At 45.4% G+C, this 18,510-nt stretch overlaps 1 protein-coding gene across 2 annotated transcripts in view; it reads right to left on the minus strand.

The window, feature by feature from the left end:
* Positions 1-17,430, minus strand: part of ENTPD3 (ectonucleoside triphosphate diphosphohydrolase 3) — a 34,688-nt gene extending 17,258 nt beyond the window's left edge. The window contains exons 1-4 of one of the 2 annotated variants that reach the window (XM_059161989.1): positions 17,339-17,430; positions 16,328-16,484; positions 13,872-13,999; positions 6,424-6,541 (exon numbers count right to left, since the gene is read on the minus strand). In XM_059161989.1, the coding sequence (XP_059017972.1) occupies positions 6,424-6,541; positions 13,872-13,999; positions 16,328-16,367 (286 nt within the window). In that variant the 5' untranslated portion in view covers positions 16,368-16,484; positions 17,339-17,430. The remainder of the gene's footprint in view (positions 1-6,423; positions 6,542-13,871; positions 14,000-16,327; positions 16,485-17,338) is intronic. The other variant, XM_059161990.1, reaches the window with a different exon arrangement.
* Between the last annotated feature and the right edge of the window lie 1,080 nt (positions 17,431-18,510).

An 18,510-nucleotide genomic window follows, 5' to 3' on the forward strand; every position in this document is an offset into this window, starting at 1 on the left:
TTTTTTTTTTTTTTTTTTTAGTATGGTATTTAGTGTCTGAAATTTGGAAGCCTTTGCAAGACTTTCCAGAGGACAGACCAAGGAAAGACTTTGTTTCAGGACAAAATGCACCATGAATTCTTATTGGTACTTCTACTTTAAAACTACAGGTTTTTACTTACGTTGATCTTGACCTTCTTTCTCTGATGCTCAAAATCCTGCTTCCCAGCAACTCCAATTGAATAGCTCACTTGCTTTCTTTCACAACCCACGCACAACGATCTTAGTACGAAAATACCAGCACTACCACCAACTGTATGGTTATTGAAAAGAAACTTAAGATTTTTTTGAAGTTCTTTTTGTCTTTAGGGTATATCCTATTAGGCATTATGGACCCTATGTACAGCATCCATGAATAAAATTTTCTTGAAACACATATATGTGTACATGCTCATTTGTCTGCACATTGTATGTGGCTGCTTTTGCGCTAATGTGACAGAGCTGAATGGTCTGACGGAGACCATATGGCCAACAGGTAACAAATACTTATCATCTAGCTCTTCACAGAAAAAGTTTGCTGTTCCTGGAGTTAGATGATTTATGGGCATCTCCAGCTTAATCTGTGCAAAACCAAATTCTTTAATCACTGCTATGCCCCCAACTGATCCACCTCCAGTGCTCGCCTCAGGAAGTGGTACCATCATGCATGCAGTTGCTCAGATCAGACTGGTGCTCAGGCATCACCAACTTAGACGTCTCACATTGAATCTTTCATAAAACCGTGTTGGCTCTATTTTCAAAACAGCTCTCAAATCTGAGCACTTAGTCTCTCCTTACCCAGAACTGTTCTAGATCAGAATTTCTCAATCTTGGTACCACTGACATTTGGGGCCACATAATTCTTTTTTGTGGGGCCATCCTGTGCATTGCACAATGTTTAGTCTTGGTCTCTATCACTAGATGCCAGCAGTACCACCAACCCCAGTAGTAACAATCAAAAATGTCCCCAGACATTGTTAAATGTTCCCTGGGAAGCCAAGTTGCCCAACACTGAAAAGCACAGTCTCAGTCAGACCACCATAATGCCATAAGTTTATGACATCATTATGTGCACTGTTCTAATAGCCCTGGTTTCCCTGCTTCTGATCACAGCTTGTGACTACATGTTCCACATCCAGAGTGCTCTATTAAAAGTGTAAGTCATATCCATGTTAGTTCCTTAACCAGAATCTCCTGATGACTTCCCAGGATACTCTGAAGAAAATGCATCTGAGTACAAGTCAAACCTCTCGCTGCTCTCAAGGCCCTCTCTGAGCTGGCCTTGACCATGGCGCTGGCCTCACCACTCACCTTTCCTCCTCATACTCTTTCTGCTCCAGTCACACTGGTCCCTTTGGCTTTCCTAGAAAATGCTGAGCAGCTTCCTTCCCCAACCTTTCTGTTCGCCAAGCCCCCTGCTTGGCACGTTCTTCCTTCAAAAATGTGTATGACTTGGGGCGCCTGGGTGGCTCAGTGGGTTAAGCCACTGCCTTCGGCTCAGGTCATGATCTCAGGGTCCTGGGATCGAGTCCCGCATCGGGCTCTCTGCTCGGCAGGGAGCCTGCTTCCCTCTCTCTCTCTCTCTCTGCCTGCCTATCCATCTACTTGTGATTTCTCTCTGTCAAATAAATAAATAAAATCTTAAAAAAAAAAAAAGTGTATGACTCACACTCTCACTTTTGCCTCTGCTTAACTATCCCCTCCCAACAGAGCATGATCATTCTCTGTCTACCTACCTCACCTGATTTCTCTTCATAGCACTTCTCCCTGACATGTTATATATGCTTTTATGATCTATCTCCTTGATTCGAATGTGAGTTCCGCAATAGTAGTGACTTCATATATTTCACTTTAGAATCCCCAGTGTCGAGAACAGTTGCCAGCAAACAGTTGATACTCAATACATATTTATTGAATAAGTGAATAAATGAATCAGTCAGTCAATGAGATTTTCAAACCAGCGTGCACGTCTATACTAAGGGGATCATGTAGTCTGATCTGATCTGCCAGAGCAGTCTCTGGAAAGGGACTGGTTGGGGGCCTTGCTGGAATGTCAAAACGTGGGGTATCTGAGCATGTCACCTGAAACCTATTTGCATAAGGTCCCATAAGCTTCTTTAGAAGAGACAAAATTGGGGTAATAGGCTCACAGGATCCTAGGATTCACATCCCCAAGAAGGGAGGGTTGAAATCACTCTTTCAATGTGGAGAAAGGGCTGACAGATGACTAAAACTTACTCGAGGTGGGACAGAAGCAGAAGATAGGTACCCAAGCAAAGGATGCTTTCAACACCATAGTGGTCTGGACCCCAGTGCAACTCTACAAGGTATTTCAATGGAGGAGATGGTTACATTTAAGCTCTAGTGGAGTTAAAGATCTTTAACCACCAGTGTTTGAAGGGAACACATGAAAGTTTTGTGGGAGGAGGCAGCAGCAGCCTTGAGCACCACACACCATCTAAGAGATGAGAGGCATGGAGAGGCCCATTGCCCTCCAGGGAATGGCTTTACAACATGCAGCTTTGGACACCAGCCTGGGGACTGGCACCCAAGGCAGCACTCAGCAACTCAGGAAAACAGCATAACTGAGGACTGATGATACACACCAAGGCCCCTCCACCCCCATCAAGAAAGAAATTTCCAAGAGCCTGGGTATCTGGGAAAGACTACTGGGCAAGCAAGCATTCATCACCCCCTCAGACTAGCCAAGGCAGGGGAATCCTGGGAAATTTGCAACTGGGAAACCAGAAACCCAAATTATCCCTGGAGAAGCCACGTGTCTTCAAGGGGACAACACTTGCCAAACTTTAACTCTGTATTTTGAGCTTTAGTTTGTGGTCTTCTGGTCATCTGAATATATATATGGATCCCTGAGGCTACTGCAATCAAAGGGAAGACCCATTTCTGGATACGGTGTGGGCTCCATGACCCTGCCCTCCCCTAAATCACATCCAGGGTGGCCAAGGGCCCCCTCCCCTGACAGACTGCCTGTGTCCTTCAATGAAGGTCACATCTCACCCTAACCAGGACTGACTTGGCTGAACTGTTCTCTGGGTCTAAAGAAAGATCTGGGACAGACTAACTTCTTGGCAAGAATATCCACCAGGAGCTCTAAAGTATGCTGCCCCTTGAATAATAATAGCTAACACCTAATTGAGTGCTTACTGTATGCCACACATTTGCCACCTGCTTTATGTATATTATGTCACTGATTCTTCAAGTGATTCCTATGGGATGGTGTTACTATTCATTATGCTTATTTTATAGATGAAGTGGTCAAGACACAGAGAGGTTAGAAACATCCCCAGAGCTCACACAGGAGGGGTGATGTGAGGTATTAATTATTATCCTTTCTTGAAGTGGCTGGTTTCACCTTTCTAAATGAGTATCCTGCTGCCTTCTTTCATGCCTGAAGGTAAGGAAATGACTCAGAAGTTAGGACAACAGAGATGGAATCTCTCACTGAGCTTTGGGCAAGACCTGTGTCTTGTGGATAACAATGCAAACAGTATTCAGAAGACATCTAAGTCCCCTGTGGTGTGGAGCCCGGAGAGACACCAAGCAGATGCCCTTTCCAATAAAGACTAGTGTCTCAGCTGTCATCTCCTGCGTGGTTTGCCTCAGCTGCAGAGAGCTGCCTTGCTCAATGTCTCACTCTTCCCAGAATGGCAATATCCAACAATTGATGGCAACAGGGGTATCACAGTCTAGCTAATTCAGGCCATGCAGGAGAACACCGATCAGCTGAAGCTTGGTCATGCCCCTGTGGCTGTTTGACATCTCTTTCTGACCAATCCTCCTTCTTCGTCCTTTCTTCCAAAGGTGTGGATCTCTAATAACTATCTTGCGTCCTAAACTCTAGCTCAAAACCAGCTTCTTGACAACCTAACCTGGACACCTATGTACCAGGGTAGGGTGAGCTCCTAGCTGCCCTCCAGGGAAGGGCAGATATCAGAACTCACTCTGTTATTCAAAGAAGTCTGTTAGTCTCCCTACAGGAAAGGCTAATTCTGCACTCCAGCTTTTTCAATGCCACTTGGGCAGCTTATTGAGGTAAATGAAAGAAGCTGTTTGGGGCTGGGGAGACCAGTCCAGAGTCTCTAACCTCTTGTCCTATGGGCCAAGGGTATGCCTGTTAACAGATTCAGGATGCACTAGTCAGGAAGCTCTACACCAAGTTAGAGATCATGATGCTCTAAAGAGGGTGGCTTTTTTTTTTTCTTTCATAAACCTATAATGTATTATTAGCCCCAGGGGTACAGGTCTGTGAATCACCAGGTTTACACACTTCACAGCACTCACCATAGCACATACCCTCCCCAATGTCCATAATCCCACCCCCCTCTCCCTCCCCCCCCAGCCACTCTCAGTTTGTTTTGTGAGATTAAGAGTTACTTATGGTTTGTCTCCCTCCCGATCCCATCTTGTTTCATTTCTTCTTTTCCTACCCTCCAAACCGCCACGTTGCATCTCCACCTCCTCGTATCAGGGAGATCATATGATAGTTATCTTTCTCTGATTGACTTATTTCGCTAAGCATAATGTAAGAGGGTGGCTTTAAAAAAAAGTACACACATACACACAATCACTAACTGGGGTTTGTTATGAGTACTAAAGATTTCATTATAAAAGGCAAAATTATAAACCTTTGATTGAAGAATATCTTTATGACCTCAGGCTAAGAAAGATATCTTAAATACAAAAGAGCAAATCATAAAGACTGATAACTATTCCTACATAAAAAGTAAACTGTTCACCAAAGGACGCAATGAAGAGACTTAGAAAGATGAATCATGAGCTGTAAGGGGATAGGATGACAACATAAAAATACCAACAAAGCACTCAGATTTACTGTATTTATAAACAACTCCAATGAGTCGATGAGAAAAAAAAAATCAAGCATTTAGAAGAAAAGTGAGCAAAAGACATGAACGGGCACTTCACAAAAAAAGAAACAGCCATAAGTATACGAAATACAAATATAAAACATGTAAATACATTTATAATTTGTAATTTTATAAATAAATAAAATATAAATATACTCAACCTTATTTATAACCATCCTTTCCATTACCATGGATATACAAACGTACCACATGGAAAAATGAATGAGCTTCAGCTACTCCTGTCAATGTAGATGAATCTTAAACACCCAATGTTAGTGAACAAAGCAAATAACATAAGAATAAATGTTTGATTCCATTTATATAAATACGTGTTTGATTCCATTTTCAAGAACAGGAAAAACTAGGGAGAGACTGGTTGGGTTATGGACATGGGGAAGGTATGTGCTATGGTGAGTGCTGTGAAATGCATAAGCCTGATGATTCATAGACCTGTACCCCTGGGGCAAACGATACATTATATGTTAATAAAAATAATTTTTAAAAAAAGAACAAGAAAAACTAAATGCCTAAGGACAAAACTAGAAAGAAAAACAAGAGAACAGTGAATATAAAATTCAGGCTATGTTGTGGAGATGCCGAGAATGTTGTTTTAGGGGTTGGCATCTCACAGGCCAAATCTGGTTCATTATCTTTTTTTTTTTTTTTTAATACAGCCTGTGAGCTAAGATAGTTTTTACATTTTTAAATAACAAGGAAAAATTAAAACAATATTTTGTGACCTTTGAGAACTATATGAACTTCAAAATTTCAGGGTCCATAGATCAAGCTGTACTGGAATAGAACCAAACCCGTGTTTATGTATTGTCCATCCTTGTTCATCTCTTTCTACCACACCACTCCCAACATACACAGCCAATGAGAACACAATTTCCCTACTGGAATATAATTTTCCACAACTTGCTCATCTTTCTGCTTATCTTATGAGCAGAGACCTTGACTGCCTTTGTTCTGGATTATATATTCTCAAGGATGTTTGCATAATAAGCAGACTCAGAAGATAGAGACAGTGTTCTTCCCCAGATCAAAAGGCAGGTATTATAAATGTTTCAGGTTCCCTAATCTCGGGGTTTGTCTTCTGTAATACGACTCACTGTGTGAGCAAATACGGTCTGGCCCTCTCTACACCATCTTGTGCAAAGTGAGGCTTAGAGAACCAGCTCAAGAAAATGTTGTTATTGTGAGCAATAAGTCATCCTTGGTTCTGACCCTGGAGACATGTCTTCCACCAGCCTTCATTCTTGCAAGTGTGGCAGGGTAAAATCTCACACCATGCATGTTTCAGACATGAGAAAACTGAAGCCCAGGAAGGGAAGTGAGTGGCCCAAGGTCACTGAATGGGTGACGCACTAGCGCAGGATTGTTTATGTTCCTGATGCCCAGTCCCGTGCTCGTTCTCTGCCTTTGGGCAGCTTCTTGGGATCCCTCCAGGCTTCTTTGAAGGCCCTTGGGACTCTCCCTTGCTTCTCTATGGGACTCCTGCACACACTCTGGGCCTTACCTTTGACACTACACTTGAAGGTTTGACTGACCACTCCAGTATTATTCTCCTTCTCCGCTGGCCACTGATATACGTAGACGGTGGTTCTGGAGGACCCGGCATCGAGCACGACTCCATACTGAACAAAAGGGGAAAGGGAGAGTCAGAAATGGGCTGGGCTTCTCTGAGGACTCATTTTCAATGGGTCACTGAGAACCCCGAATTCTCTCATGAGCTTACTCCACACCACATCATTTAGGTAGGGGCTGACCAAGGGGAAAAAATTATTTGCTCCAAACCAACTTCGTCTCCTTGGACTGTGGGGGAAAGGGATGGGATGAGGTGGTCAGGTGTTCTGGGGCCTGGTTCTCAGCTTTGGCCACACCTTAGAATCACTTGGGAAGTTTCTGAAGCCCCCAGTTCCGAGATCTATCCCAGGCCCATTAAATCAGACTCTCGGAGTGGACAAAGGCATCGGCAGTGTCTAAAGCTCTCGTGGTGACCCAGTATGAAGCCAAGGTTAAAATCAGCACTCCAAGGATCCTGCCCATCCCCAGTTTCTTCCTTACCCAGACCTCTGAGGTAGGGAACAGAAGCCACCTGGGTCTCAGGAGGGAAATGAATAGTCAGTCACCTGCTGCCCAAATAAACACAGGAAGTTCTCACAAGGGAGAGACACATTAATACCTGTATTAACCTTCAGAAGGAAAGTGTTCATAATTAAGGAGAAAAACCCCACAATACAAACTAATGTTGACATACTGTCCCACTTTGGTAACATGGTACATGAACAGACAGGAGGGTGTTGCCAGGGCTAGCTGTGCTGGGGATTGCTGGCTAGGAGCCCTGGACCACCTCCCCAGCTAGAGAGAAGCACCAGGGAGTGTCCCCTGAGGGTCTTTTCAGACCAGGCCCTGGACCAAGCCTGAGCAGGAAAGAGCACGCGTTAGCAGCCTATGGGGACTAGAATGAGTAATGCTGACTGAGGTCTGTGAGTGCTTGGACCTGGAGTCAGCTCAGGACAGCAGAGACTTCTGGGTCACAGCAATTCCCCAATTCCACCACTGTTGGGTTAGGCTGCTCCTTTCAGTGAGGAAGATGAATTTGGGTTCTGGAGGCAGGGTGACTCAGGTGGATGCTTGCTTTACGTCCCTGGGTAGGAGGCCTAAGCTCTGTGGGTTTTCTTATCTTCCAACAACTCAACCTTGAGAAGTCCACAGGAGACCAAACATCTGATACTTAATGTTTGCTCAATAAATACAGGCTATATAGAAAGATCAATAAAGCAAAATAAATAAAATTACAAAGCAAGGAAAAGAGGAAAGAAAAGAAAATAACACCCTTCAAATTCAAATCCCACCATTGTTCTAACATCTTACTATGTATCTTTTCTACTGGTCTTCTGTGTCTATAGCTACGCATGTGAATATGTGGCTAGACATATGTTTTCAATTCCATACAGGAGTGCTCGCTTCGACAGCACATATACTAAAATCAATTCGATAAAGGATTACACTGTACATAGTCTTTTCCAATGCTCTTTTCTTACTCAATAAGCTTATCATGCACATCTCTCCCTGCCAGTAAAAATACTGATATCATTTTCACCAATTCCCTGATTCTAGACATGTGGGAGGGTTCCACTTCCCACTATTTTTTTTTTTTTTTAAAGATTTTATTTATTTATTTATTTGACAGAGAGAGAGATCACAAGTAGGCAGAGAGGCAGGCAGAGAGAGAGAGAGGAGGAAGCAGGCTTCCTGCTGAGCAGAGATCCCGATGCGGGACTCGATCCCAGCACCCTGAGATCATGACCTGAGCCGAAGGCAGCAACTTAACCCACTGAGCCACCCAGGCGCCCCTCCAATTCCCACTATTAACAAGCGCTTGTTTCATCTGAAATGGGACCAAATAAAAACATGTTGCTCCAGCTCCTCAATCACAGCTTCCCCATTATATTGACACGGAACATCCTGTGTCCATTGGTATTTGAACTTGGACAGCCTCCTAATCTCAGCCTTCAATCTGATGAACGCTGACAGGGATCTTGACACGATACCCCCTGCAAACAAGGGAGGTATTGTTCACAGCCTGCTCTGGGCAGAAACTCACCAAGGAGATTAGCGCACAGGTGGAGCCGAAGGAAACCAGGCACTCAAGAGGTCTGCCACCCAACCAGTCCACTTTCTCCCCTCCCACCTGCTGCTGACCCCTCAGCGCCCCTCCCCCGAACCCTCCACACCTGGTGCTGACTAGAGGAGGGAGTACATGACGAGAGCAACCACTCCACAGGTTCCCCACCCTTCCCATATCTTCTGGAACCAAACACTTCACAAACCGTGTGTTTTCCCTGTGAAGGGAACTTGGGGCTGCTGGGCCAAGATCAGAAAGGAGGAAGAAGGGCCACTCTCATTCCAATCCTCATCCCAGCTGGGATCCAGTTGTTATCATGGTGGGAGCAGCCAGAGACATTTCACAATGAGCCTGGAGAAATGGCTGCCCCTTGGGCACCTGCCAATGCACTGACAGGGACAAGCCCTGAGCCCAGCACTACTTCTGAGTAGCCACCATCATCCCCTGACATTTTCAAAAATGGGAAAATTGGTTTTAGCCAGTTTTCAGAGCACATTTGCCTAGATCAGTGACACTCAATGTGGTTCAGTGGAGGGCACGAGGTGGGGACTAATTTTCATTCAGTTCAGCTAGATGGAAAGCAGTAAGTTACCCTCTGTTTAATGCAGTGTCAGGAAAAAAATATGGCTAGAATGTGGAACTGAAGACGTACTCAGTGGGTTAACCAAAAGGAAACAGCCTTCCATATGAACTGCACGATCCAAAACTTAAGGACCACGTGAGCTTCTAACAAAACAAAAGCAAGGATCATAAGATCAGCTTCTTAGATTTACCACCATCACCATCATCATCATCATCACTACTAGCATAATAATAGGAATAGTAGTAGTAAACAATTGCTGAGTACTTATAATACGTCAGGCACTGCACAAAGTGCTTTAGTACTGCATTCAGAAGGCAGGTGTTGTCATCATTCCCACCTGACAGATGGGGAAACAGGCTCACAGAGGTAAATAATTGCCCACAGTCCCAAGCCCGAGTCTAACTGAACATCAGTCCTGTTCACAGAGCCGCCATGCTTTCACTGAGTTCCAAGGAAACCAGGTCTACCAGGGTTGACTGTTTCATAATAAGGTGTGCATTCGTGGATCTTTTGTTCAGACATAAAGTCCCTCAAAAGCAAACTCGCAGTTGAATAGTGTGCAGATCTGGCTGGAGAGGAGGTGGACCAAGGTGATGAAGGAGTTGCATCTTTCTGGAAAGGAGGAAACCAATTATCTAACTCTCACTCTCCAAAGGGTAAACCAGGGAGGGCCGCAAGTCACCAGAGCTCCAGGCTGATGACTGAGAAACAATAAGGGTTAGAAGGGAATGGTTTTAGCAAGCTTGGTCCTGTGGCTGTGCTTTGGAGAGTAACGGCCAAGCATGGGACAGTGACCCAACATGGGGATCTAATGTGACCTGAGAGGGACTATGTAGGCTCCTCTTCAATAATGATGTCATGTGGCTATAAGGGGCAATGGCAATGGGATACCGGTCATATTGGACTGGGAAGCCGTAGGACTTCTAGACAGTTGTGGTTGGGGTTTGGGAGGACAAGGTCTCAAAAGGACAATAAGAGACTTAATGATAATAAAGCCAGTGGGGGCCTGAGTGAAAAAGAAAAATCATGCCATCATGTTTATTCTTCAGGCTGGTAGGTCAGGTCAGACCAGTAACAATGAAAATGGAACTGGGGACACTTCGATCCTTGACTAAGTTTTAATAGTTCTGCTGTTCAACTCAAATGAACCAAGGTTAGGTAGGCCAAGGTTGGATTTAAGAGCCAATTATCATGGTTAGGATCTTAAGGAGCAGTCTAGGGACCCTCAGATAGGCAATTGTGGAGCTGTCCCCTCATAACCAACTGTCAGTGGCACACCAAGGCAAAACAAACTTCAAGGTATGGAAACATAAACAGAACAGTTTAAAAGCCCTTGTATTCACTCAGCTTCACTCCCACAACTCCCCTTCCCACCCTTAGCACACACTGCAAAACAACAAAAAAAGAGGCTTGTCCTCACTCTGAAATGAGCTACATGTGGAATGTTCTTTCAAGTGGCCATTCTGCTCTTGGTTCCACTGGCTCAGAACATCTGTCTTTTCTCACATTAAATCCACCCAATTAAGCAGAATGGGTCTTCTGAGCCAGTATTCCAATGCTCTACAACTTCCTTTCCCCTACAACAATGACCAGGACCTGGCAGCAGGATTTGAGAAGTGTGTCCTCTGATCCTTCTAAACCCTTGCTTAAGGCCAACATTCTCTGCTCTGTTTTGTTTCTTGGGCACCACGTCTGCTATTTCCAGTCCATTTAATTGTAAGAAGCTGTCTGCCCTTTCTGTTCCTTTATTTTCTTATCTGCAAAATGAGGATAAAAATAATCTATCTATGTGGAATAGTCACTGAGGGTTCCCTGACCACATCCCTCAGGCCATGCACTTTCCACCTGCCTGAAGGCTTTCTCCGGGGACTTGAGCCCACCTGAGCATACAACAGCCAGAAACACTAAGGAGTGAATGTCTTCCAGGGCGTAGCCACTCAACCAATGACTAGCAGAAGTTAGTGTGTAAGTATGTCCTTGAGTGGGATACCCGTGAGGCAGTGGTTCTAGATGCCCTTTGGTAGAAGACAACCCTGCGATGGATTCTATACTGGCTCCCAGAGATTCCCTGCAGAACTGAGCCCTTGCTGCCTGCAGTGGTAACCTACTGGGTGGCAGACCCTCCACCAGCTGCCTTCCCACCCCCTACCTAGGCTTCCTAGGGTCATTTCCAAATGGCCTACTTTTACTCACATCTTTGACCAAGGGAACCCACCTGACCCAGGAGCATGAAACAGATGAGTTTTCCTCCTTCGGCTGTAGCCTCCTTACTGCGCTGGGGTCTACTTCTCTCTACTTAGTTTGCTCTTCTAGTGTTCTGTCAATTCCTCCATGTCCCTCCAGTATGAACAGAAGAGTTACCTCTTTCTTCTTGGAACAAGTGGAAGCCAGCGCTGGCAAATGCCCTAACTAGCCCATCCCTAACTTTTGTAGGGAAAATTTTATAAATGCAGGCTTTTACTCTCCCTCCCAACTTCCACCTGTCCTCATCCCTGGGCTCCGGGGATTGGGCTCCAGATCCACAGAATAAAGAGCCTCATGCACTTACACATTGTCTATAGAAAGTGTGACAGCTCAGACTCCACATCTCTGCTCTGTCTACATTTGCTGCAAAGAGCTGCTCTTTTGCAACCCCTCAGACCATTGGTGAGGACAGTCCTCTGGAGGAGACCCATAAAGACCCTGGCTTCTGGAGTCCCAGGCACCACAGGTTGTTCTAGAAGGGGAAGCATGGCTCTGGGTAGGCACATTCCCTTGTGCTCTGAAGATAACCCTAAAATACAACTAGAGCTGGTTCCTCTGAAATATGGGTTGTAAGAGTGATTACTGGGGTCTAAGAGGGCTATTTAGCTTGCCCCCATGTGGGGGATACCTCCATCTCTCAGTTCAGCAAAACTTCTGCATCTGCACCCATCTTCCCCACCTTCCCACCTGTGCAAAAGAGGACAAGTACTCCTGTCAGAGGTAGTACCTTCTTCTGGGTCCCCCATTCTGCACTTAGGATCAGGGAGAAGAGGGAGGGGAGTGAAGAAAAAGAAGACAGGAACAGGAAGACAAGTTTTCATTTCCGGTCTGCCATCCACTGGTCAAACCTATGATTTCTCATTTGCAAGATGATGGTGACAATGCTTGCTTTGTCCCCCTGCTATAGCTATCACAAGAGTTACATGAGATAATTCAGGGGAAAGTGTTCCCTAAACTGAAACTGCAATTTACAAAGTGTAACGAAATGGTGTTACTTTCAGTTGCAATCCTGATTTTCCATAGTTAATACAAGAAGTCAGTGCCTGGAGCTTGGGGCAATGGCTTCTCTAGGCCTTGGCTCATGTCTTTGGACAACCAGATAATTTGTTTTTCCTCATCACTGGACAGTTGTAGAAGGTTTCTTTTTCCTTTTCTTTTTTCTTTGTGTTATTCATGGGGAGGGTGTTGACATTCTTAAATAAAATGTCCTATAAAAGAGCCAAATGCCATTATCTATGGGAGATTTACTTTAATCTTAAGAGCAGTCTCAGAATGGTATGTCAAACTTGCCCACAAAGCTGAGGCAATACTCATTTCCTTTTTATCTTTAAAAACTTTAAAAAACTTCTATTTCAAATATAGCCTTTGAACAGTCACTAAGAGCAGGAAGATATAGAAAGTACTCATGAGGTCAAGGGCAAAGGATAAATGAGATTCAAATAAGAGTTTAATTCCTTGGATCCTATGACCCTCTAGCTAAGAAGGGTTTTTACACTTTTAAAAAATCATAAGAAGACCAAAAGAAGAATAAGAAGAAGAAGAAGAAGAAGAAGAAATGTGATCTAGACTATAAATGACCTTCAAAGCCTAAAATATGTACTATTTAGCTCTTTACAGAAAGTGTGCCAAACTCTACCAAAAGGATTCTCTTTCATTTGACAAGTCCCTCATGGGATTACCTCCCCTCACTCTAACAGCCAAGGGTGGGGTGACACACATGGTTTTCAGACCGTCAGACATCATCTGAAAGGCCATGTGGGGACTGACTTATCAAGAGCTAAGAGTAGCCTCTGAAACTGAGCACAAGATTCTCAGTAATTTTTTGAGGCGAAGAATTAGAGGGATCATGGGACACTTCTAGACTCAAGAGAGGTAGCACAAATACAGCCCAAGGAGACCTTTTCAAGTCTTTGATGTTTTGCTTATAAGGTTAGGCCAGAAGAGGAGTCTGGGTCTCCTGGTTTCCACTTATTTTTTTTTTTTTTAATTTATTTATTTGACAGAGATCACAAGTCGGTGAGAGGCAGGCAGAGAGAGAGAAGCGGGCTCCCTGCAGAGCAAAGAGCCCGATGTGGGGCTTGATCCCAGGACCCTGGGATCATGACCTGAGCTGAAGGCAGCGGCTTAATCCACTGAGCCACCCAGGCGCCCCTCCTTGTTTCCACTTATGATCAGGGTTGTGCGTTCTTGGAGGAATGCACAAGTTGGTAGATCTTTGGTAGTCATCTGCAACTCTTGGCTACAAAATTTAGCTTTGGTTCCACAGTCAGAAGTCAAAATAAGGCCACATAGTTCTCAGAGAAGTTGTCACCATTAACATTTTCTAGTGTCAAACATCACAAAACCAGTATGTCCAAAGCTCCTCCCTCAGCTCTTGCACCAAAGACCCTTGGGTTCTCCCTTGGGTCTTCCTCCATGGCAGTTGGAGAAAGGGTTTTCTTCTAACTCATGACTTTAGAATAATTGATGTCATAGCCCATCCCTTCAGTGGCAATCCCTTCACACTTACCTTCAGTCCTGGAAGGAGGACCTCTTTGTGGTGAAACTGGATGACTGTGATGGCCACAAGCACCACAACACTCAAAAGCAAGACCACCAAGGCAATGATGGCTGGGGTTCGGGAGAGAGCCTTGAAGCCTAAAATGGGAAGACCCAGCAGACACGTGAGCGGAAAGTAGGAATGAGGCATCAGCTTTCTTTGCAGAATCCATAGATTGGGTGCATAACTGTGTGCATATGTCACTTCCTGTGGCTTTAGTGAGACCTACACTTTTAAGGTAGAACAGGGATTGGGTTTCAATAACCATTTACCTTTTCTCCAAAAGAGTAGACTAAGACATCATTTGCAGAGAGGGTGTGCATAGTTTCGTTTCCTGGTATCTCCCCAGATGTATTAAGAATACTACTAATTGTCCCTGAGATGATTTACAATAATATTTATTCTAATATAGACTTTAAAAAATGGGTTTTCTATTAAGCAGGTGATAAAATATTTCATTTAAAAATAATATCGGGTTGCCTGGGTGGCTCAGTCGGTTAAGCAACTGCCTTTGGCTCAGGTCATGATCCCAAGAGTCCTGGGATTGAGTCCCACATCAGGCTCCCTGCTCAGTAGGGAGCCTGCTTCTTCTTTTCCCTCTGGCTGCTGCTCTGCTTACTTGTGCCCTCTTTCTCGCTCTCTCTCTCTGTTAAATAAATAAATAATTTTATTAAAAAATATATATATCAGATAAAATAAATTATTGCTTTACGTCAGATATAACCAATGATTATAAAGTTCAGTACACAGTGATATACCATCTTGCAAACAGTAACACATATGAATTTCTAAAAATACTACGTTTCCCAGAAAGAAGTCAACCTCAGTCACTTTTCCTATGTCTACAGGGAAGCCATAGGGTCTCACCTACATCTTCAAAGAACAGCTAGACCCTAAGCCATGTGTTCAAAGGGGTCATATCATCTCTGGCATTTGTATTTTAATTGTAACATATAAACTGTACTATTTAAAAGCAAAATAATAATAATGAAACCTATGAATAATCTTCAACTAAATACAAAGCCTCTGAAGAAAGATGATTATATCTGAATTGTGTAAGGTATACAATTACTATAATGGACTATGTCTATGTATTAAAGTTAAACTAATATTGCTTAACTAGATGATTTTGAACAGATATTTACTGGGGTCTTAACAAAACAGTGTGAGCTAATGGAATTTTTATAAATAAAGTAGCAAATACATTTTCAGAAAAAAAAATATTGTTCAATACTGAAATGACTTCATTCATGTGAAGTTCTGAAACAGGAAGGTGATAGAAATCAGAGCAGTGACCATCCTGGGTGTTGGTTGGGTATAGGGACTCACTGAGAAGGAATACAGGGGCACTTTCTGGAGTCACAGAAATGCTCTATATCTTCCTAGAATTATGGGGTATATGGGTGTGTGCATTTGTCAAAATTCATCAAACCTTTCAAAGTCCTTTAAGGAAAACCTGAAAATCCAAGTAAACTAGCTCCTTAGGTACAATTTCCTTTTACAAAAAAAGATTTGTCTAAGTTGCCCGTACCACCCTAAAATTATATCCTTTGGAAGACAAGAATGCCCAGTTCGGGGGCATGACTAAAGACCATCTGTCCAGGAGGTGCAGGAGAGGGTGTGCTTTGTAAGCAGTCTGCTGAGCACAGTTGTGTGTTTGGTCTCCCAAGTCCTCTGTGTTTCAGCACTTTTCAGGTAAATAGCTATGATTACCTTCAGCAAATCCTGGCCCCAGCAGAAAAGCCTATTGCAAAGCCAAACGGACTAGAGCAGGTCTCATTCGTTTAGGGAATGCAGTCCAGAACTGTGCTGTCATTAGGAGTGAACAAACACTATAATTACAAGCTGTCTACCTGAGAGTGGAGAGGCCAGACCCTTCTGGGCTTCCACATGAGCGACTGTAAAACGTGCTCCAGAGGCAGGCAGGTAGGGCAAGCTTGGCAGTATGTGTGGGTGCATGTGTGTGAGAATTCTGCACATGTGCCTCCAGCAGCAAGGGTAGGACGCTGGACCTGGGGTGGGGGTGCAGAGTGCGGAACCTGTAGACACTGTGCCAGCAACAACACTGGGATGGAAGAAGAGGAAAGATCTAAGGACTTTACAATGCATTACAAAAGCAACAATATTCTCAACCAAACCCCACACGCAGCTTGGTAAGGGAAACCACAAACAGCCAAATTAATGGATTAGGCAAACCGGAAAAACCATTTAAGCGAGACATGCATGTTAGTCCTTGTTTTGCGTAGCTTTGATCAAAAGCATTACTTCTACCTGAGGCATGCTGGTGGTGAAAGCTCAGTAAGTGACTGAGTCTCAAACCACAGACGTTAAACTCAATGGCAGGGGCCACGCATGAAGAACTGTGGGCTGAAGCCTGGGCTGTGACTTGAGAATACCACACCTGCTGCCTGCTTGGAGATACTAACCTGCTTGCTCACAGGGTTGGCGGGTCAGCACAGTGAACATCTTTCCTCCCAACCGTAGGCAAGAGAACACAGAATGACGGTGTGTCGTTGGCCCCTGACTTCAGTTCTGGAAACCAGCAGTGTTAAGCCCAGTTTGGGGGCAGGACTAAAAAAACATCTGTCCAGGGAGGAAGGGGAGTGATACATAGCAGTCTCCTGACCACAGCCACGTGGCTGCCTCCTGTTCCTCAGTTTTCAGGTAAAAAGCTAATGACTACCTTAAGCAAACTCTTGTCCCAGCCGGAAAGCCTGTCACGAAGCAAAACCTGCTTTCAAACCCACTTCACTTCTTCCAAATCAAAACCTCTTGGGGGACAGAGAAACAGAGCCCTTTGGATAAAAACCCAAAGCTGAGCTTAAATTCTAGTGTCACCTCCCCAGATGCAACGAGAAGAACAGGTTTGCTGAATTTTAAATAGAAAATTTTCCAAAAAAATAAGTCAATCATTTCTTTCAGATTTTTTCCACCTGTACACACCAACTGGGGCAGAAGGAATCTTCCACCTATTAGCAACATTCATAGGACTGAGGCAGGGCTTTTCTTCAAATCGCAGAAGCAAGGGAGATTTTTGTGGGTGTTGGCACCCGCGAGCCTAGAGTCGCCCCTGAAAAACCTAGGAGGGATATTTTTAGCTGCTGTTTGGAAACAATTGCAAAGGGATGTCGGGCCCCCGGGATCCAGCGCCCCAGGATCTGGGAGGCCCCGCTGTGGAACTGTGTCTCCACACAGCCAGGAGAGCTAAGCGCCAACCCATCTCCGGAGTCGCAGATGTGTTCGGTGGGGACGCGTCCACCTCTCCGGGCTTGGCAGGGACTACCTCCCTGCCTCCCAGGATTGGGGCGCGCACCCTTCGGTCCCTCCCTCCAGTCCTCTCTGAAATCCGATCTGTTTTCCTGCCTTTCTAGCTCCCAGCCCCACGAAGCTTTCCGATCCTTCCTCAGCGGCTCGGGCGCGGGGTCCCCGGTGCTCACCTGTGCGCAGACGGTGGCAGCAGGGCAAGCTGGGCTGTCGCAGTGGCAGCGAGCGGCCAACGCTCCGGAGGCTCTGCGGAGGCAGGAGAGGCAGGGCAGGCAGGGCGGCCCCGGGGCGTGGCGGGGGCGGAGCAGTCGGGCCGAGGACCGCCCCCGCGGCCGGGTCAAGGCCCAGCACCTTTGCTTCATCTTATCCGTTCTGGTCCTCTGCACCACCATGCCGCCTGGACCTACCCGGGGAAGGCCGGGAGGGTGTCCACTGCGTGTCCATCAAACATCGATGTCAAGGCCAAGGACCCTTTGATCTCTCTTTTGGTTTCCTCCATCCTCACCTCAAGACTACTTGGGGCAGGAGGCAGGGCAGAGTGTAGAAACCCGGCACTGCTTGTATGTGCACAGGTGGGCCCTGTGCCCCATCTTTCCGTGGAGTGGAGGCTGGTAACCACCTGTAATGTTGGGCGTGAGGCTAGCAGGCACACTGGTCCCTGAATCACCTGGGCCAGGAGAGCAAAGTAATACAGAGACGTTCCTTGTCATGTATTTCAGACTGACTGCCTTGGCCATGCCCAGGGATCTGCTCACTGTTTACTCAGCAATACCCTCCCCCAACCCCATTTTATATGGGTATCAAGACAAGATTCAAGGCTAAGATTCAAGACAAGCTAATCCTGGAAGAGGACGGAAATGCAGCGACTCAAGTGCCCCAGGGGTCTTGCTTTTAATGCATCAGCAGGCCCTTTGGGACTCTTGGAAAGATCCACCAAGAGGCCTAAGTAGAGATCTGTTGGAGGACCCCGCCCCGTGGGTGGTCCTGAATAGCTGGAAGGAAGAGCTAAGGTCTGGGCTATGTCCTGGGTCTGCCTGTTCCCCTGGAGACCTAGAGGCTGTATGCCACTAGTTTCCTCTCCTGTGCAGATGGGACCGAACCCACTGACAGTTGCTGGGGGGGGGGGGTGTCTTCAGAGAAGAATGCCCCCGAGTTAAGGGTGTGTATGTGTGTGTGTGTGTGTGTGTGTGTGTGTTTGTGTAGGAGCACTAGTCACTCACCGTGAGTTGTTTGAAATGGACCGTTGCTGGGAGATTTCTACAGGGTCTGCGATGGGGATGTGGGGCAGTCAGTGAATACTTGCTGAATTTACAAGACTTACTTTCTTTGAAAGCTCTGGGCAACA

This window comes from Mustela lutreola, chromosome 2 (genome assembly GCF_030435805.1).
Source record: "Mustela lutreola isolate mMusLut2 chromosome 2, mMusLut2.pri, whole genome shotgun sequence".
Classification (NCBI taxonomy): domain Eukaryota; kingdom Metazoa; phylum Chordata; class Mammalia; order Carnivora; family Mustelidae; genus Mustela; species Mustela lutreola.